General features: G+C 39.2%; 1 protein-coding gene across 3 annotated transcripts in view; it reads right to left on the bottom strand.

The window, feature by feature from the left end:
- ECD (ecdysoneless cell cycle regulator) overlaps nt 1-21956 on the bottom strand; it is a 984622-nt gene that overhangs the window by 325193 nt on the left and 637473 nt on the right. For all 3 annotated transcript variants that reach the window (XM_044056092.1, XM_044056093.1, XM_044056094.1), the window contains one exon: nt 3188-3371. In XM_044056092.1, coding sequence (XP_043912027.1) covers nt 3188-3371 — 184 coding nt within the window. The remainder of the gene's footprint in view (nt 1-3187; nt 3372-21956) is intronic.

Below are 21956 nucleotides of genomic sequence, written 5' to 3'. Positions count from 1 at the left end.
TATTAATATAAGCCACAGGCTTGTTCTCTTAAATGGAAGAAAATTGTGTTAAACACTGAACGTCAAAAATTTAACAACAGTGCACTCTTCTGGAAGAAAGCTGATAAGTCAGGCCTTGTATGATTGCTTGGACCTGCAGATTCTTTCTATTGTTTTGAGACCAGAGTTAATTGCTAGATTTTACATATATAATGTCTTTAATTGCTGTGGTTTCCTGACCAGGTACAAGGTCAAAGTTATGTTAAACTCTGACTTTCTGATAGCCTGGGAAACCAGAAAATGATGATGTAATCCAAAATGAGTCAGCAGTGATGTATTATCAATTAAAAAGACTGTATTTTGGAATTTGTCTAAAGCGGAGAACAACTCACAAGTACTCTGCTTTTGCTCTATATGTAAGTTTATTTAGAAATGTGATTGCTCTTATAAAAAGATAAAAACTAGTAAGTTTAGTCTAGCTGTTTTCTATATTTATGTCAGCACTATTCTACAGTATTATTTTAAGCATTTTCCTGTAATGTCTGAACTCTACTATCAATGTGTAGTAAGAAGTATCGTCTTGTGTTTTTATTATTTAGTATTAAATATTTTTAAACCTTTTAACTGTGGCTGTTTTGTGTATAGATAATTTAAGCTACAGAGTACATTACATGTATACAGTGATACTGTACAAAGCCACTCCAATAGTCTTGCTGCTGAATCTCACTATTTGGATAATAATATTGCACAGTAATAATTGGTCAGCCTTTGGTAAGGGCCTGTTTAGTTGCTGATATTAGTGGTTGGTGGCAGCTGGTACTACGTTATAAACTGGCAGGAAGGGGCATAGCTGGAGAACCTGTGCCAGTCTACCCCAGGAGTGTCTCTGTGTTTGTATATAACTCATATCTTAAAGTGTGTGCATGTGTCAGCTAATTGGGCAGGGATATGAAGCACTGGTTGGACAGAGAGGGTGCTGGAGGTTTTAGCTTGACCACTAGGCTGAGATCTGTACCCTATAGTTGTGCCAGTGGGGAGTCTTATTGGGGATCTAGAGAGAAAGGGAGAAACCAGCCCCAGACTGACTGTGATCTTTGTGTGCTCTTACGGGAAATTGTACTTTACTGTGTGTGTATTTGTTATCCTTCCCATATGGACACCCCTCACTGGTGTTAGTGGTGAGGATTGAGTTTCCTTGATTACTGAGCCAGTGCACAGGCATCACAGAGACCTTATTCGGGTATATAGGGAATTTACAGACAACTACCTCTGGAAATGTTTGGAGTTATCAAAATAATAAAGAATCAACAGAAAACTTATGTAGAAGATTCTGGAGGAATAAGATGTGTATTAATTGGCTCTCAGAGAGTAGATGATGCATGGAACAGACTACTAAATTAAAGCAAGCACTAATTTAGATATTTTAAGAACAGCCTGGACACTTATTATGGGAACTGTTTTGGTACAGTAGCAGGCTAGAAGGGCATTATTGCCCATGCTTAAAATATTAGTATGTATGCAAGCATATGAATGTACATGCTTGTATACAAGGGGGGTTTACTACTAAGCAAACACTTCCCAAATTATACTACAGAAATTATTAGGATTGGAAAACAAGGTGACCATGGAGTATCCTACCATGCAGGAAAAGACAGTAGAGTGAACTTGTGTGCCAGATGTGAGAATCATGGGCACTGCCAGGATAATGGGCCAACATGTTGGTCATGCACACCCATGTATCACACACAACCTGGCAGTGTAGCCCTTCTTGTTCTAGTAGTGCTCCCCCCATGGTCCAGATGGGACCCTAATGGCAACATGTACCAAGCACCTCAGAAAATGATCCATCCCACAAAAAGCACTCATGTCTCTGTCCTGAGGTGACACTGGCAGATAAACATACTAATCCACATGTGCCAAGAGTATGTCAAGGGATTGCTGAAGTATTCTTAAGGCAGAAGACCGAGAAATATCCAACGTGTCCCTAGCTTTTCTCTAGAAGGTTCCCATGGCAAGTATAGGAAGAGTAATGCACATCCTGGTGTCACCAGATATAGGATGACTGGGCATCTTCCCAGTCCTCGACTGTGGGCCATACAAACTCATTAAAGTCCTCATAATATCCCTATCCACACTAAATTTATCAAAGATTTCTTGATCAACAAAGTAAAAATGAGTGACTCTTTGCCTATACCTGATCCATTTTGGTCAATGAGCTCCTCCGGGGACCTGTGGTTTTGACATGGCCAAGACAAGCAGTTCACTATGAGAAACAGCCAGGCTGGCAGCTACAGCAAGCATATTCGCTTACTGCAAAGTAGGTAGAAAAGGTGCAAATTTGCTTTTTAGAAGGTATGTGCAACACAGTGCAGAGATGCATAAAAAGAGACTATAAATCACAAACAGGCAGGAAAAGACCTCATTTACATATGCTTGCTGCATAAATTGAAATAATTTCTCTCTACATCTCATTACTCTCTCATCTACATAAGTTTTTTTGTAAGCTGACTAAACTGCCTGCTCCTAAGCACAGTGTGGCTCTATGATGTGTGTTTGAAGTTGTGCTTAGGAGCAGCCTGTGTAAATTCCTGCTATGTTGTAAGCAGAGTGACTATGAATACCACCCTAAAACTAGCAACAGTGCTTAATATCATACTCCTGTCTTAAGCAATACAGGAAATGTTAGTGTGGATCCTGGCTTACGGTTGGCTGCTATATTAACATTTTGATGATTTAAGTTTAAGATGCTGAACTCACAAACATCTCCAAGAAGAATGTCAGAATGGAGGCCTAAAATGTAAAAGCAGCAGATAACAGCTGACAAGTTAAAAGGGCTAATCATATCCTCTTAATGAGCTGTGTGATAATATGTTAATGCTCATGTCCCTCAGCATAGGAGCTTCAAAGAAGCAAAACCAGCCAAAAAGTAGAGAGCAAGGAGACATATTACTGTTGTAAAGCATTGAGGAGGGTCTTGGATATAAGAGCAGCTACTGTGCTCAACTCAGTGATACTGATATGTCATTGACAACAAACCCAATAAAGTCGGCATGAGGTCATTCCCTAAACAACTGCAATAACTTAACCATAGGATGCACAACAGCTAAAGGTAAAATAATTGACTATTTTGACAAATAGAACAGCATAATCAGCAGGAAGTGAGACACCACAATCAGTATAACATCAAATAAAATGAAGAGACTTGTACCAAGGGACTTCTGCTCCTTCATGTGTTGACACTTTGGATATGAATGCCTTCATGCTGTGTGTGACTTCACTCAAGTCATATTTGTCATCTTTCTCTTGTTTGTTGCTTGTGAATTCTGACTGGCCTGATGCATCCCTCAGCAACTGATCCAGCTTCTCAGAAGAAATGTCAAGCCAACTATCATCTGCATAAAAATTGCAATAAAACAATGCCATGGTCAAACTAATGCAAAAAAATGCAGGGTATGTTGAACTAGATATTCTGTGGAATGAATCACTGAAAAAGAACACTGACCATGTAATCACATTCTAAAGAATAATATTACTATACAAATGCATTTGTAGGTTTTATAGGAATAATTTTGACTATTTTTTTCCACATTAAGAATATACATTGTACCATGTGGTATCACAACTCAGCAAAAGCCAACAGACATGTATAATTTCCATCCTCCTTTGCAGGTCGCCAGCTCAGCCTTGCTCAAAAAAAAGCCTGTTGGGTGGAGGTTGATTAAGTAAAACTCAAAACATGATAAAAGAAATAAAATGAGGGACTCCAAAGTTAGTGCTTTGAAAAAAAATGGTTATGACAAATAGCAACAGCCACAAAACCAAAGCAATGCATACAAATTCCATAATGAATAATATTAGGGGAAGTGTATGCAGCTTTCAGTGAAACATTTAAACTGGTTCAACTTTAAGCAGATGGGGTACCTTTCATTGTCTATTGTATTCAAAGTCCAGAGGCACTGCATATTTCTGCTTGAATCTGAACTACTGTAAACCATTTAATGTAAATCTGCATAGTTCTCTGATTAGTTATATTAAAAGTAATGCAATCATGTCCTTACTCGGAATGTAACTATGCTGCCAGCATCTATTATGATAACAATTTCTTGCTCTGGATTTCTCTCTCTATTTTATTCTCTGTATGGGTTTTAAATGTAGGTGTTACAGTTGCTAACTAAATGAATAAAGAAATCTTAAAATGAACTGTAGTTTTCAACAAAGCTGCTATACTTTTGCTCATGGAATATAGACTGACAATAACACAACAGGTGGTGAACAGTCATTCAAAGACCAGAACTGCTAGTACATTAAATGTAATACAATCCAAGTGTCTTTTTAATAGTTGGGCCATGGAAAATGGATTCAGAAGCAGTGACTATGTGTATGAAAAAGACAGACAATGCTGAAGAGTGATTGAGGCTAAACTTTCACAATTAGAATGGAACTTATTTTTAGGAGAACAATTTTATCCTTAGGGGGGGGAAATAAGCTTGGTTCAGTGCACAGCAGGCTGCAGCTCTGAAATTTTCTAGCTGAAGCATTTCAGAAAAACTGTTTATATTGTAGTATATGGAGCTTAATCATTACACTCCAAAATCTACAAAAGATAAGCCCATTATGCACTTTTCCAACATCAGAAATGTGCATAACTTTTGTTACAAACCCTACAGAGCTGTTATGCTCACTACTCTTGCACTGCAGCACATGCAACAGCTCCTCAAAATACTGACCAAGACTCTGACATCTTTGAAAGCAGTAATACACCTTGTGCTCACACATACGTGCATGCTCGTAAGTGCAATAGTGAAGGGGTAGGAAATACTACAAGAACGTTTAAAGCTATTGTTTTTTTCAGAAGCACACCACTTCTGATTGCTATATGTGGGCACTACTAAGTGTCTTACACCTTTCAAAGCTGTAAAACACTTTATGTTCCTAAAGTTTTTATTTTTTTCTCATTCTGTTAACAGGTGGTACACTGAGGAAGCTAAAGCTTTATTTACGTCAAAGAGTTATGACTAGGCTTCTCCAAAAATAACTAGCAAGTTACATATTTTCCAAATGGATGTCCAGATTTACCTCTCAAGCTTCATGATAAAGTTCTTCACATTCACATCTCAAAAGCAGAACAAGATGGATATGAGTGGAAAACTGATCATAATCCTCTATGTTACAGTCTGAACTTGGTTATGCAAAGATTCATCTCCAGGGACAGAAAGCCACCTAGACACTGCTACCTATTTGGACTTCTCCAGTGCTTTTAGTAATGCGGAACACAGTACATGGACCATAAAAAATAGGAATACTGTCAGCAATAAATTATATGGAATAAAAGCTGACTAAATTATATGAAATGGATACTAAAACTTAATGAACATAAAGGTGTAGTTAAGATTTAAAAAAAATGGTGAATCAAGTACCACAAAGGTCCGTTTTGAATCATTATTTGTTAAACATGTAAACCAATGGCATAATAATTTCAAGACATATAGTTTACATTATACGGAGATGATATATGGTGGGTAATTTAATATCAAATGAAGCCCTTGTTGAAATTTCCAAAAACAGTTTTATAAAAGTTTGCTCTTACTGAACAGAAAACAATCTTAAGCAAAGATAAGGTGATAAAGCCAAAAAGGTGAAGTTTGACTAGAAGAAAAATACTGACATAACCTATAAAATGGAACAACTGGTAACTGAAAATATACTGTTCAGTTTTATAGGTTATATCAGTACAGATGGCAAACTGAATTTATGGAACATAAAATTTAGGTATGTAACAAGGCTAAGAGAAAATTCAGGAATACTGAGGTCAGTATTTCTATTTATATCAGCAACATAAAATACTATTTAGACAAAACATGTAATTTCTTTGTAGAACACACTCCAATTTATATATCACTAAAAACAATTTCGGAAATAGATAGGTAACTAATATTAGGATGGCAGAGTGGTGCAATGGTTAGCACTCTTACCTTATAGCATTTGGTTCTCCAATTAGGTTCTCTGCTGGGGGAACTCTTGTGGGGAGTATGGATGCCTTCCCTCCATCCAGATGGGTTTAATAGGTTCCCTATTACATGATCGAAACCTTAGGTTATCGAACACCTAAAGGTTGATCACAAAATGTCGAAGTCTGTAAATTGCGAATGGCGGTTTTCACACAGGGAAAACTAGTCGTTTGGCCATTAAGCAGATTTTGTTCTTGCTCCGCTGTAGAGTGATCTCGGAGTTGGTATATTTAGTTAGGGGGGTTGTGGGGGGCACAGCCCCCCACTTTATTTCTGTTTATAAAGTACAGTTGTGTACACTTATCATAAATGTAGATGTTCGAGTGTATTCACTGTTGCAGTCATTACATTTGGGTAATCTGCTGGCAGGTTGCCCTCAGTCGGCCTGATTAACAAAGTCTTGGGTCCTGCGTCGGTTGCTATCCCTTCTTCCATGACGTCAGGTCGTCAGGGGTATAAAACATGCAGCCAACGCCATTACATCAGTTTTTCTTGCCCCAGATGTCAGGTGCCCCCCCCAATGGGGAGCAAAATAAATACAAAGACACAAAAGTATACCTCCCACCAAAAAGGCCTTTAAGCATAGTAAAGGAAGGTAGAGGTATAGCCAGAGAAAACTAGGGGGCTGGAGGGAGGGTAACCAGGACTGCAACAGTGAATACACTCGAACATCTACATTTATGGTAAGTGTACACAACTGTACTATGTTCTTCATGTTTCACTGTTGCAGTCATTACATTTGGGTAGATTCCCAAAGCTATGGTTGGGAGGAGGAGTTTATACAGCATTAGGAGCAGCTATAAGGCCCTGCAAGACAGCAGTGGCAAAACCAGCTCTGGATTTAGAGAAAATTGGTAAATAATAATGCTTGGTGAAAGTATGTACAGAACTCCAGGTAGTAGTTTCTAGGATATCCCTGGTAAGAACACCTCTGAGAAAGGCTGCAGAAGTAGATGCAGCCCTGGTGGAGTGAGATCTGATCCCCTGGGGGATAGGTTTTCCATGGTGTTTATAGCAGAAATTAATGCAATGGCTTATCCATTTAGAAATGGTTTGTTTTGAAATAGCCTTCCCCTCTGCCCCGGCAGCAAATGCTACCAGCAATTGTTCAGATTTTCTTCAAGATTTACTCCTGTCCAAGTAGAATCTAAGTTGCCTGTGCACATCCAAGGAATGCAGAATCAGTTCCCCTTTGTTCTGTGGATTGGGAAAGAAGGTTGGAAAATGAATGGACTGATTAAGAGCCACACTGGAAACCACCTTGGGCATGAAGGATGGATTGGTCCTGAGAGATACCCTATCTGCATGAAAGATGATGAAAGGCTCCACTGCCATAAGGGCCTATAATTCAGATATCCTTCTAGCTGAAGTGATTGCTAAAAGGAAGGCTGTTTTCCAAGAAAGAAATTTTAAGTCTGCAGTAGCAGCTGGCTCGAAAGGAGGTAGAGTGAGTGTCTCCAAAACAAAGTTAAGGTCCCAGGCAGGGGTAGGAGCTCTCCTAGGTGGTCTCAAGTTTTTTGCCGCTCTGAGATACTGCTTGAGCAGAGGATGAGAGAAGAGGGGTGGTTCTGTTACAGTGAGCTGAAATAGCTGAGGCATGGATTTTAATGGAGGAAAAAGACAGGCCCTTGTGAAGCATCTCAGTTAAGTATTGCAAAATCTGAGGTAAATTGGGTGATGCTGTGCTCATCCCTAAAGCTTGATTCCAGGCACAGAATCTTTTCCATTTGTCAGCATAATATTTTCTAGTACTAGGCCTCCTTGCCTCCAAGATGACATCCATCACAGGTTTGCTGAGGGATGATGAGTGAATTTAAGTGATTAGCCAGGCTGCAAGGTTCAATGTTGGAAGCTGAGGGTGCAGAATTTAGTTCTCCTGCTGAGACAGCAGGGAAGGGGTCTGAGGCAGGTGCCATGGAGATATTTGTGACACACTGCACAAGAGGGGGTACCAGTGTTGGCGCGGCCAGTTTGGACCAATCAAAATCACCCTTAGTTTGTCCTGTTTGGCTTTTAGTAGAACTTTGGAGAGCAAAGGCAGAGGGGGAAAGGCGCAGACTGATAGGCTTTTCCAGCTGAAGGACGGAGCATCCACTTTCCAGGCTTGTTTGTGGGGAGTCCTTGTGCAAAACTTGTCCAACTGGTAGTTCTGGTGGGGAGGCAAACAGATCTATGTTTGGGCTCCCCCATTCGCTTGTCAGCATGTTGAAAATCAGTGGTACCAGTTTCTACTCGTGTGGGTCCATGAGGTTTCTGCTTAGACGTCTGCCACTGTATTCAATTTTCCTGGCAGGAATTGAACTTGTAGGTGCACTTGGTAGCTCAGGGCTGTGTTCCACAATGCCATGGCTAGTCTGCAGAGGAGGTAGGAATGTGTACCTCCCCTGCTTGTTTATGTACCACATAACCGTGGTGTTGTCCCGTCTTCACCATTAGTTGTCTTGGAAGAATGTAGTCCTTGAAGGCTGTCAGAGCATTCTGTACAGCTAACATTTCTTTTTGATTGATATGTAGGTGCATTTGATTTGGGTTCCATTTGCCCTGAATGCACTTCCCTGCCAGGTGAGCCCCCCATGCATAGTCTGATGCATCTGTAGTTAGAGTTTGGGCGGCAGGGGGTAGTGTGAATGGTAGTCCCTTGTTTTGGTGGCATGCCTCTGCCACCATAGGAACTCCAGGTGTAAGCAAGGTATGATCGGAATCATTGTTTACAGGCTGTGACAATGTTGACTCCATAGACCACTGTAGTTTCCTCACATGCAGTCTTGCATATGGAATTAGAAGAATGCAGGATGCCATGAACCCCAAGGCTTGCAGTATTTGTCTTGCAGATAGCAGGTTTTTTGTGGGCACTTGTTTGAAGTAATTTACCAAATGAATTTGCTTCTCTGGCGTGAGGAAAGCCATCTGGGCAGTTGTATTCAAGCTTGCACCCAGGAATGTAATCTGTTGGCAGGGTACCAGTTGTGATTTCTTTTTGTTTATGGTGTACCCCAGACAGGTTAGAACCCTTTTTACAAACGCCAGATGATTTAAAAGTATGCCCTGGTTTTCTGCCTGAATTAGACAATTGTCAAGGTATGAATATATTTGAATATTTCTTTGCCTGCAAAAATGCAATTACTGGTGTCAGGCACTTTGTGAATACCCCAGACGCAGTAGACAAGCCAAAGCGCAGTGCAGAGAACTGATAATGCAAGTAGTCTGCTTTGAAGCGTAGGTGTCTTCTGCAAGATTCCCCGATTGGGATGTGCAGGTATGCTTCTTTTAAATCTAGCGTTGCCAACCAGGCATCTTTGCCTAGCACAGGAAGCAACTGGTGAAGAGTCAGCATCTTGAATTTTGGAATCTCCAGAAAGGTGTTTAAGAGTAGACAGGTCCAGGATTGGATGCCATGATTTGTCTTTTCTAGGTACCAGAAAAAGCCTGGAATAGAAACCTTGCCCCTTGTCCTCTTCTGGTACCAGTTGAATAACCCCCATGTTTAAAAGGGAAAGTACTTGTTTTTGAGCCTCTGCCCACTGATATGGGGGCAGGTCTGGCCACCCGTTTGGTGTTGGCAACGTGTGGAAATAAAATCTGTATCCCTGGGACACTATATTTAAAACCCATTTGTCGTGGGTTATGAGTTCCCAGTTCTTTGCATGAAGAGCAATCTTTCCTCCCAGAGGGGCAGTTAAAAGATAAGTGCTTGGAAATTTTAAAAGGAAGTAATTGAGACTGTTTACCATAGGGGGTGTATTGTTATTTCCTGATTTGGAAGTGGAGCCCCCCCCCCACTGCTTAGTTCTGAGAGTCCCCTGGGACTGAAACCTGTTTTTTTTTGCTGTGTCTGGGTTTAGCTTGAGAAGATCTGGAAGGGGCTGGAAAGGACCAATTCTTACTAGGCCAGTGCTTACTAAACCTTGGAGGTTGCACTTGTAAAAAATCTTTAACAGTTTGCATAGATTTAGCTTCATCTTCCATCTTTTTAAGAACTTCTTCAGCCTTACTGCCAAACAGGCGTTCCTGATTTAAAGGAGCAGCCAACAATTTAGCTTTAACATGATCAGGCAAAAATTGCTCCTTAAGCCAAGCATGACTTCTAAGCACAGACCCAGTAACAGCAGCCCTGCAAGAGGCCTCTAAAGAATCAAAACCACATTGCAAAGTATGTTTTTCAACTTATTCAGCAGAATGCATTAAATCCTGTAAATCTTTATTTTCCACACAGTCAGGAATCATCATCATTTTCTGTTTAAGCAGTCCAATAATATGCTGTTGATATTTTAACATAAGAAGTTGGCAGTTTAAAGCTCTGATTGCCAAGGTTGCAGAAGTATAAACCTTTTTACCCCATCTATCCAGCGCCCTGGAGTATCTATCAGAAAGGGTAGGATTTTTAGCAGTAGAAGCCTTAATGCCCTTGGGCCCCTGAGAAATGGTTTCTGGATCTGCAACAGGATTTTTGAAAAGGAACTTGTGGGACTCAGGAACCCTGTAGTATCTGTCAGGTTTACTAGGAGCTGGAGGCAGGGAATCAGGGGCCAGACTGGATTCCAAAAACATATCATCAACAATGTCTAGTACAGGAGGTATAGCCAAAGGCCTATGCTGAGGAAGAAGAAGGAAATCCCTACGCCTCTTTTTTGAATCAGAAAACTCCTGGCTTTCCCAGTGGAAATGCTCCCTTAAAGTATGCAAAGTTTTCCCAAAAGAAAAATCCTCAGGAGGGGAAGCAGAGGGAATGGAATCCTCTGCATCAGAATCCTCATAATTAGGTATGGACAAATCCAGATCATTAGAAGAGTCAGAAGAAACAGAATCCTGATCAGCAGATTCATAATCAAACTCAGCCCTAGGCCTCTTGGGGGAGGGGTTGACTACCCCTGATTAGAGTAATTAGATCTGCAGCCATTTTTACCACTTGTTTTTCAGGCATAGGGGTCTGAACATATGGCCTGGGAGTAGTTTTTTTAGACATGGATCGAGATTTAGGCCTTAGTAATGAAGGCGGTTTCGATTTAATATGCAAGTCTGTAGGTCTGAATACACCCTCAGAAGCCGGTGCCTGCACAGCGGCTCAGGACCCATCCAAGGTAGAGACATCTGCGGGTTCCATAGGTGAAGTATCTCGTGGCATACCAGACTCCGAATGGGTCTCAGTAGAGGCCTGTGTATCAAAAGTAGCAGGTATCAGGGGTTGCGAAAGCACCTCACTGAGTACCAGCGAACTGTGACTGGCTTAGGAGAAGCGTCGTCGGCAGTTTTGGACCTCAGCGGCCTGTCTCTGTCTTTATCTTTGCATTTTTTCAGAATCCCGGTAGTGGGATGGCTAGCCGACGATATTTCTGGATAATTAAACAGAGAACTGAAATATTTAGAGGCAAAAATATACCGACAACGGATAGTGCGCTTATTAAATAAAGCACAAAATCGACAGCAAGGTACATTGTGGTCAGGGCCTAGGCAAGGAATACAGTACGAGTGAAAATCTTTATGAGGTATTTGCTTTCCACAAGTAATGCAATTATTAACTTTTACCGACATCAGTAAGGAGCAAGAAAAAGTTTCCCCAAAGGGGTACTTAGCTTTAAGTTGAAGACTTCGGTTCTGAAACTCGAAAATGAAAATTTTAGGAGTCGGCCGTCCGGCACTTGCGAACTGCTTCTGCTTCGGGCACCGCACGGCAAGAAAAACTGATGTAATAGCATCGGCTGCATGTTTTATACCCCTGATGACCTGACGTCATGGAAGAAGGGACAGCAACCGACGCAGGACCCAAGACTTTGTTAATCAGGCCGACTGACGGCAACCTGCCAGCAGATTACCCAAATGTAATGACTGCAACAGTGAAACAAATAGAACATATTTTTTTTTTTTGATTTGGCCAATGGCATTGCTTTCCTGTGTGGAAATGTCCGTTTTTGATCGTAAGGGTTCGATATTTTGTGATCAACCTTTAGGTGTTCGACAACCTAAGGTTTCGATCATGTAATATAGACCCGGTTTAATAGGATATATATATGGTTCTCCTTAATCCCCACTGATAATACTTTTAGGTGGTAGAAGGAATAGTGAGGCTGAAGAAAGGATACGACAAAGACTGGTAGAACAGTGAAGTATACATCCACAAGACTAGTTATTTTATAGAGAATTAACCTATTCTTTAACAGTCTAGACTTTCTAATCAAAATGTGCCACTTTCCTCCCATTTTCCAAAGACATGCCATAGGTGAAATGTGTTTTCTCCAAATGGCCTGTAGGTTTGAGTACTGTGCAAATGTGACCGAATGTATGTACTGTACTCTACAATGGCCTAGCTCCCTATTCAGGATTAATTCCTTTTTCCCTGTGCCCAGGGAATGCCAAGAGATATGTCCCAATTCAACCATAACTCTGAAAATGACTTAGATGGTAAGTAGAGAATGAAAGAACGAATGCATAAAACGATGACAGAAAACTGAACAGAAAGGTCAGTCAGTGAAACAAGTACATATAAACAAACACACATAAAGAAAATGAGATACAGAGGAATAAGAAGTGATTTCATATTAGTTTATGGAACACACACACACAGATAAATAAAATTTTAAATAGATTCTTGGACAGTTCCAACACTAAAAATCAAATAACAAGGGGTGAAAGAGAATTTTAATTTTGCTGAAGACAGAAATGCAAAATAGAAATTAAAGAGAAGCTTTGGAATTATTTTGAGCCTAGAAAGAATTGCTGCTTATTCGCCATTTGGTCATTATAAGGGCCCAAGTTCCCACAAAGACCATGGATACTCATGGGACAGAACTAAAAAAAAAGCAGACTATATAGTCTTCGATATCAGAAATTATCAAAATGAGGGTCAGGCTATTAAGAGAAATAGATTTGACCTCATCTAATGCTGCAGATGTATATGCAGAGCAACAAAATTTAGAGGTACACCATTAACTCACATGGGGAAACTGAAGTGCATAAAAAATGTTAGACAAACTATGCAAATGAGAAATAAAGAATGCAGTGTAACAGTGATGAAGAAAAGAAAGGCAGCATTAAAGTACACAAACACACTGTGAATTTGAAATTTGAGCATTATATAACAGGTGTGGTTATTAGTACAAAAGGAAGCATATCCCTGTTTTAATCAATTCCGTAGAATCTGTTATAGGAGGAGTCCCTTTAAAAACATCAACAAAAGACAAGTCTGAGTAAAAGAATATACATGCTTTTGAAAAGAAGCAGAAAAACAACCGGTTTTGTGGTACTACTAAAATGAAATGAGTTGGTGCACTGAAGTCTGAAAATGTGTCAGAGGCACTAAGACAGAACTGCAATGTGAACTGCTAGTTAAAATACTAAGTGAAATGATAATTTTTCTAAAAATATTTCTGAAACCTTAAGGTAAAAAGGTACCAAAGATAGTCTAAATATAATGGTAGTGTGCATAGAGTTCTATCAGGTGTACGTGAATATACTACTATGCATTACAAGACCACGTTTTGAATAGTAAATTCTCCCAACATTATGGGTCATCTGGTTTATAAGAAGCTACTAAATGGCAACCAATTACAGTTTGAAAGAAATGGGAATATATGTACACCAAAAGTTATTTCCACAGGGACATTTCAATATTGCCCAGTCACAACAACGATATCTGGTATAATTACAGTGATCCATTGACGGCCTTAGTTTAGTTTTCCAGAATGACATATATAAATAAATCCAGATATACTGATGCAGTGACCATGATAAAACCACCAAGAAAGTACACACAGCTCTCAGGAGTAAAGCAGGAATTAAATTGAATGGAACGTTTAGATGACATTATGAAGCAACTAAAGGATACTGCTGTAAAGCAAGACAAGATCTGCATGTGTATTAATCCACAAGATCTGAATAAAGTGATAAAAAGACAGTATTGTCATTTGCTTATAGATGAAGAAGTGGTTTCAGCGGTGGGAGCGTGGCCAAAATGGCAAGTGGATAACAGCTGAGAAACTTTCCTATGCTTCTTCCATATACATTCTGACAGGACACCTCCAGACTAGTAGCCCAATATAACACATCAGAGATACTTCAGGTGCAGCTGACACTGGTTAAGACCGATTCAGGTCGTAGCCTGCTATAGATCCCCAACCATGTCCCAAGGCTCACACTCCACATTCCTAAGCACCCTGGAGAATATTAGGGTCCCAACCCAACACTCTCATACTGGGCGACTTCAACTACCCCTTCATTAATACACTTGCCCAATGTTTCCTGGAATTCATTAATTCCAATGCCCTGGACCAGCTCATTCTTACCACCACTAGAAGTAGCAACATCCTTGACCTGGTCATTACTAACATGGGTGACTGTTGCTCTACACCAATATTCAACTCCTCCCTGGTTAGACCCAACCACAAACTAATCACCATGGAAATCCACCCCCGCCCCCCGCAAAGTTAACCACCAAGAAAAAACTTCTCCAAAGCTAACCTTGGGCTCCTAAAAATAGAAGTGGCTAACTTCACGGCACCAATGCAAATGGAGAATAGTTGCATGACCGCCGAATCATACACCAATGCACTGTATGAACACATACACAAATGCATGGATCTCGCCATACTCAATAGAACCAAGATGCTCTCCTCCAAAAAAAGGAAGCCAATCTGGTGGTCCCCTGCCATAAACAAACTCTACAACAGAAGGAAGAAATTGATTTGGAATATGGTGAAGTCTCAAGACTGGAAAAACTCCCTTATCAGCCTCAACAAAAAGTTGAGATCCCTCATCAAATCCTCTAACGCTAGCAATGAAAACAGAATTGCGGCAGATAGTAAAAACAACTACAAGGCCCTCTACAGTTATGTAAAGAATCTCCACGGCAATACTCAGATTTGCTCTGAGCTACTGCACAATGGTACCTCCTATACCGAGCCAACAGATATTGCCAATATACTGGCCGACAGGTTCAGTGCCAACTTTACCCCTCTCTCCCCTCCCAAAGGACCAATCACAATACCAGTAGATTGCCAGGCACCCAGTATTACTGCTGCACAGGTTAAAATAGCACTGTCCAAGGCCAAGAATACAGCTCCTATGGGACATGACAATATCCCTGGTTGTGTTCTACATGAACTACAGAGTGAACTGGCACCACACCTGTGTGTCCTGTTCAATGACAGCCTCATCTCAGGCTTTGTCCCTACCAAATGGCGCATGCTACAGTCATCCCTCTCTACAAAGGAGGAGCGACTACAGACTCTGGCAACTATTGCCCCATTAACCTAACAAGTCTGATATGCAAAGCTATGGAAAGCATCATCATGGACCTAATAAACAAGGATATAAGGAAACTCTGGATCCCATACAGTTTGGTTTTGTGAAGGGGATATCATGCCTGCTCAACCTGGTCGACTTCTTTGAGTAGGTCACCAGAGATGTGGATGAAGGCAAAGTGGTTCATACAGCCTACCTTGATCTGGCCAAGGCCTTTCATACCATTCATACCTCAGGAATCATAGAAAAACTCAATAAGTTAGGCATCAATCCCGGGTTCCTATTACACGATCAAACGCTAGAAATAGCGAACACTCGTTTGTTAAACCCAAATGCACGGACCCACAGAATATCGAAGGAACGGATCAATTAATTTTTTTGGTGGGAAAAATTTCACTGGGCCATTCTCTGGACTTTGCCGTTTTCTTCACTGTGGTGCGATCTCGGAGTTGGTATATTTAAGGTGGGGGGGGGTGAAGCCCCCCCCCCCACTTTATATTGCATGAACTTTTTTTTTTTTTTTTTGGATCAGAGAATTTTTCCCTGGAAAAAAATTCACTGATCAGTTCCTTCGAGCTCAATGCCAAAAAATATGTCATCATCCCCTTTGGAAAAAACTCGGTTCCCATAAATTACCACATTGATGGTAGTCCACTGAATGCAGAAGGCGTTATAAGAGATCTGGGAACACAGGTTGACAGCAACCTCTCTTTTGACCAACACATTGCCACTGTGGTCAAAAAGCCCTTCTATGTGGCACATCTCATTACTAAGGGTTTTGCACCCAGGAAGAAAGAGGTCATTGTCTCCCTCTACTCTTCCCTCATTAGGTCAATCATAGAGTACAATGCCCTATTTGGCATGTACCTGAGTAGACACCTGCAACAACTGGAGAGGCCGCAAAAGCACCTCACAAAGATGATCCTAGGCCTTAAACAGTTGCATTATATGGACAGACTCAAAAAACTCCAACTATTCTCTGTCTCATATCACCTGCTTAGAGGCGATCTCTGCTTGACTTACAAAGCCATGTCTGACCCAGCTCTGTTAGAAATGCTACATCTAAAGAAATCCCAATCCCTCCACACCACACTCTCCAGAGACCTCAACCTCATTACCACAATCAACAGAACATGCTGGAGGGACAGGTTCATAACCCAGAGACTGCCCATGTTATAGAATAGACTGCCCATGTTATGGAATAGACTTCCCATACATGTCAGAGTACCTCACTGGCCCTCTTCAAGAGGAATATTGATGAGTGGGTGGGAAATAGAAAATTCATCCCTGGGATCACTCCAGTGGCTCTACTCGACAGAGGCACTGGGAATTAATGTCAGGTGGCACGATGCCAGGGTAATCCAATGGGCTAGGTTTGTAAAGGCTCCAGTGCCATTATCCTAGTACACAACTATGAACCTATAAAATGATTCACTATAGAAAGATGAATCACTTGAAGACAGTCGCACAAGAAAACTCTGTGAAAGAAGATTTACAGACTATTCTGAATAATGTAATATCCTTAAAGCTGGGCAAACTGGACACTAAAGTGGACAAAATAAAAGATGACTATACAAAGCAGATTGATTTAATTAAAGAAATAGTGAAACAACAGAAAATTCAGATATCTGCCATGGAAGATTCTGTCGCAGACATGGACAGCAGACTTAACAGAAGGAGAATATAACACAGATTTCATTCTTCAACAAAATAACAAATTCTTGGATAAAACTGATGACCTGGAAAACAGGGCTTCCCCCATAAAACTTGGTGACGTTCTCATCAGACTTGAGAAGTACTCCACCTTAATGGTTTGAAAAAGAAAAGCTTGTATTCCTCTGTTAAAATCATAGAAGAAAGTTGGGATTACAACTCACCTAATTTACCCTGCAAAACTGAGATTATTCCTGCCAGAAGGGAAGACAACTTTTGATACTTTAGATGAAGCAATGTCTTTCTCCAGAAAAACAAACTACTTGACTCTACTGAAGATATGGACCAAAGTGTATCTTTAAAAAGGCAGGTTATTAGAAATGACTGGACAGTTAAAGAAAAAAAAAAAGTCAGGGATAAGTAAAGTCACTTGTTAGTTATTTTTTACTTCTTAAAACAGTCTGTATATGAAACGTTCTTCTCAGTATCAACAACTAAAGGTAATTTTTTTCTCTTCTATTATAACATTTTATTTAAAAATAGTTTCCCTGCCAAGGTAATACTGAATCTTTTTACTACAGGGAGCAAAGTACATAGAAATAAGTCCTTTTTAACTAAATGATCATAAATCAAAAGGGAAAATATTATACTTAAATAACTTTTATTCTCCTTTCCTTTTTTTTCCCTATCCTCTATTTCCTTCACAAAATAAGTAGCAACTAAGTAACCCAAATAAAAACAGACTGGATAGCAACATGGCTGGATTGCTGAAAGATGTGTGGGAATAGGAATGATTTAAAACCTTTTATTGTCTTTTTATTAACTAATACATTTCATTATACAAAATGAATTGATAGTGTAATGTAAGTTGATTTAAAGTCATTTTCTCTTTTATAATGGTGGTGTAATTCTTTTCAACTTTCTATGCTCATTTGAAGCTTTACAATGACTTTTCTGTTAAAATGCAGCTTGAAGAATGAATCTGTCACCTTCTGTATTTAAAGACTGACTTTTTTGCCAGTTTTACTGCCAAAATGGTGCATAAGAGTTTGGAGGGGGTTTTAGGCTTGCCTTGAGCAGATGGGCATCTTGTGCTTCACTGGGAAATCATCCTGAACAGTTCGCAAGTCAGACAGGAAATGCAGCATGACCTTTAATCTTTTAAAAGTATGAAGCAAATGGAACGCTGACATGGAAAGCAAAAACTAACTTTTTTTAAACTTCTAGCTGCTTAAATTGATGTTTCAAATACTAAACAACCAAATTGTAATATAAGCATTATATAACTGTTTTATAACCTTAAAATGGATTATTTTAATGTATATGTCTACAGCTTTTGCTTAACTTTTGGTAGGAGGATTAAGTGACATGATGCACATTGGGTGCATATATTAGTGCAAGACACATAAATGTGGTTCCTTTTCCAGCATAAACACAGCATAAAAATGTACATATCATATCTGAATAGAAATCTACGATATGTTTACATTATTATTTGAACGGTTTTATCCCCTCTAAAACTGATGTTCAAATTAAGTTAATGGTATACCTGAAGATTGTGCACTGTCATAGTTATAGCATTCCTTTATATTAGAAATCAAAACATCACTTACAAATAAGATGATTCAGATATTTGTGCTATATAGGGATTTGTAATTAATATTATCGTTACACTTATAATTTCATTATGTTTTCAAATAAAATAAAGACAATAGTAATTTGTTTGTTAATCCAGTCTCCTTAATAAACATGAATGTTAACAGCTAATTTCAAACCAGCTGTTCTCTTAATCTTCACTTACAAGAGAACCTAGATGAGACCTGGTGTTCAATATAAGTTTAGAAGTAAATGTACAGGCATGTGGTTTCTTCAGACAGTTTAGATACTAACATTGACATTAATACATAGCCTTTTTTATAAAACATATTATGTATACTAAGTTTATTTGTTATACAGAGTCACACATATAGGAAAAGATGCAGTTCAATTAGCAGTTCAGCTATTTATTTATTTTACATTTGTTTACCGGGATAGTCCAACTGGATACATGTCCATTTTCAGTGGAGGCCCGAGGAAAAAAGCTCCAAAAAGACATTCAACAAACTGTTATATTTTTACAGTTTAAAACACAAATAAAAGGATTTCTACACAGATGCAAACAAACACAATAACAGATACACAAATTATTACATTTTTACTCAGATGGAAAATTCTAGACAGTGTATTTTAAGAATGATAGGGTATTGAATGCCTAGTAGGCTAAGCTGGTAGTAGATCCAAGGAGATCATAGGATTTATAAGTTAAGAAACAATAAAGTGTAGGCAGAAGTCCTGCATGTACACATGAGTGATGGTTAGAGTTAGTCTGGATTAGTATTTGTTTCTTAATAGATATTTTTATTCAATTTATACTGCCCTTAAATGCATACAGCCATCTATAATATTATAACTGGAATTTTTCTTCCTTGATAGGTCTTGTATATTAATTTAATGAACAGTTTGGTCTTTCTGTAGGATTGCAATATAATTTAAAGAACATGAAACTTTTATTTAGCAAATCTTAGAATGTATACACAGTAGTAGTAGCAACAAGATGTTTGGTGGTGACATGGTACTGTTGGTAAGCAGCTTGAATGAACTCTTCATCAAGCCTGAAATATTTTATTTGACGGTGGAGGTTAAAAATGTTTCTAATTCTTTTTTACCATCAATGTTATTAGTTGTGTCCATAACAAGTTGTTTATATTCTATGGTAATGATTAAGGTTATAAATCATTTTATAGTAATTACAAAACCCATTGCTCAAACTGATGCCAGCATATAAGTGCATTTCATTAAATATAAATGGTTTAAATAACCCAACAAAGAGGTGCAGCTTAAATAAGTATCTAACTATGCATTAAGCAGACATTGTTTTCTTATAAGAAACTCATTGACTGAAGATTTAAATAGATTACTGTTAAAAGATTATACTTTTTTAATTGGTTCTCAGTTTGGTATCAAAACAAGAGGTATTCTTATTCTTTGGAAAAAAAAATCTTTAGGACTGCCTAAAATTGGGGCTTCATTTTCAGACAAGAATGGAATGCTGGGATTGGTGGTGTTAGAAATTACTAAAAAAAATTACACCTTTGTAAATTCCTGCTTGATTCCTGGGATTGGCTCTAAAACAGTTAAAAATTCTTACATATTATAACATTGCACTCTAAAGGAAAAATACTGTTAGCTGGTGATTTTAATTACATCCGGTCAGAGAAAGATACTACAAATACTAAACTAAACAAGTTATTTTCAGCAGCGAAACTCTTACATCATTATGCTAATACAATGAATATGAGAGCTATATCTGTTTTAAAACTAGACTGCTCCTTAAAATATACTCACTATTCATTTATATTTGGGACATTGAGAGCATTGACAAAGTATTGGTATCTAATGCTTTATATTCCAAAATAGAGGATGTCATGATAGCTTCTTGTCCCTTATCTGATCACAATGCAATTACATTCAAATTAACTTTAAGTTCAAATAATTTAACTCTCTGACAAAGACTCCCAGCATATATAATTAAAATAAAAAGGTTTAATGAATGTTTTTTAAAAGAGATAACTCAATTAATGGAATTTAATAATAATGGTGAGGTCACATATATAATTCTATGGGACACTTTAAAAGCCTACCTGTATGGTAAAATAAAGAACTGGTACATTTGTAAAAGAAAGAAATTGGATAAAGAATTAACCACTCTCCAAGCTGAAACAGACAAATTAAAATTAAACCTTAAGACTAATGATAAAGTTGCAAAGACACAATTGAAAGATTTAAATCAGAAATGTCTAGAATGTTTACAACATAAGATCTCCAGTAACCTAGAAACATTAAATTGCAATTGTATTAAATAAACCCTAGCCCAAAGGTTCCTAGAATTTATAAACTCAAATGCTACAGAACAACTTGTTACCACTCCCACAAGAGGGGAAAACATACTGGACCTGATCATCACCAACATGGGGACTCTATGCTCCAGACCAGAAGTGTATCCCTCACTGGTAAGATCAGACCATAAACTAATCTCACTGGATATTCACATCCCGACCTCACCCCCTGCCCAGAAAACCACAGTGAAAAACTTCTCTAAAGCAAATTTCACACTCCTCAAAACCGAGGTGGAATCCTTCAAAGCCCCCGAGCCTGTGGAAAATACAGCCCAGACCGCAGAATCCTTTATAAACGCATTCTATGAACACCTTCAGGAATGCATGGATCATGCAATCCCAAATAAAACCAAGACCCAATCCTCCAAAGGCAGACGTCCTGTCTGGTGGACCCCAGCCATAAACAAACTGTACAATAGAAGGAGGAAGCTACTACATGATAGAGCAAAATCCCAAAAAGGGAAGGCATCTCTAATCAGTATTAGCAAAAAACTACGGGCACTCATAAAATCGTCTAAGGCCAGCTTCGAGAGAAAAATTGCACAGGACACTAAGGATAATCACAAGGCTTTCTTTAGTTATGTTAGGAACCTGGGTGGGAATTCCCAGATATGCTCAGAATTAGTCCAAAATGACAAAAAATACATCGAACCCACAGGCATTGCCAACATCCTAGCTGACAGGTTCAGCGCAAACTCCCCCCCCCCTCCCCACCAAAAGGGAAAATATCTATCCCAGCAGAGTGCTGCCCCCCTGACATCTCAGATGCTCAGGTAAGAGCCGCCCTCTCCAAAACAAAAAACACAGCATCAATGGGACCAGACGGTGTCCCGGCTGCGCCCTACATGAACTCCAAGAAGAGCTAAACCCAAACATAAAACTACTGTTCAATCTCAGCCTTACTACAGGATATGTACCCAAAGAGTGGCGTACAGCAACAGTGGTCCCTCTCCACAAAGGTGGTGCCTCAACGGATCCTGGAAACTATCGCCCCATAAGCCTGACTAGCTTGGTCTGCAAAGCTATGGAAAGGATCATCATGGACCTCATAAATAAAGATATTGGGGACCTACAGACACTGGATCCTACCCAGTTCGGCTTTGTTAAGGGCAGATCCTGCCTCTTAAACCTGGTCGAATTCTTTGAA

Source organism: Protopterus annectens, chromosome 14.part0 (genome assembly GCF_019279795.1).
Source record: "Protopterus annectens isolate FY-2018-M chromosome 14.part0, PAN1.0, whole genome shotgun sequence".
Classification (NCBI taxonomy): Eukaryota; Metazoa; Chordata; order Ceratodontiformes; family Protopteridae; genus Protopterus; species Protopterus annectens.
This window is presented reverse-complemented; position numbering and strand designations above follow the sequence as displayed.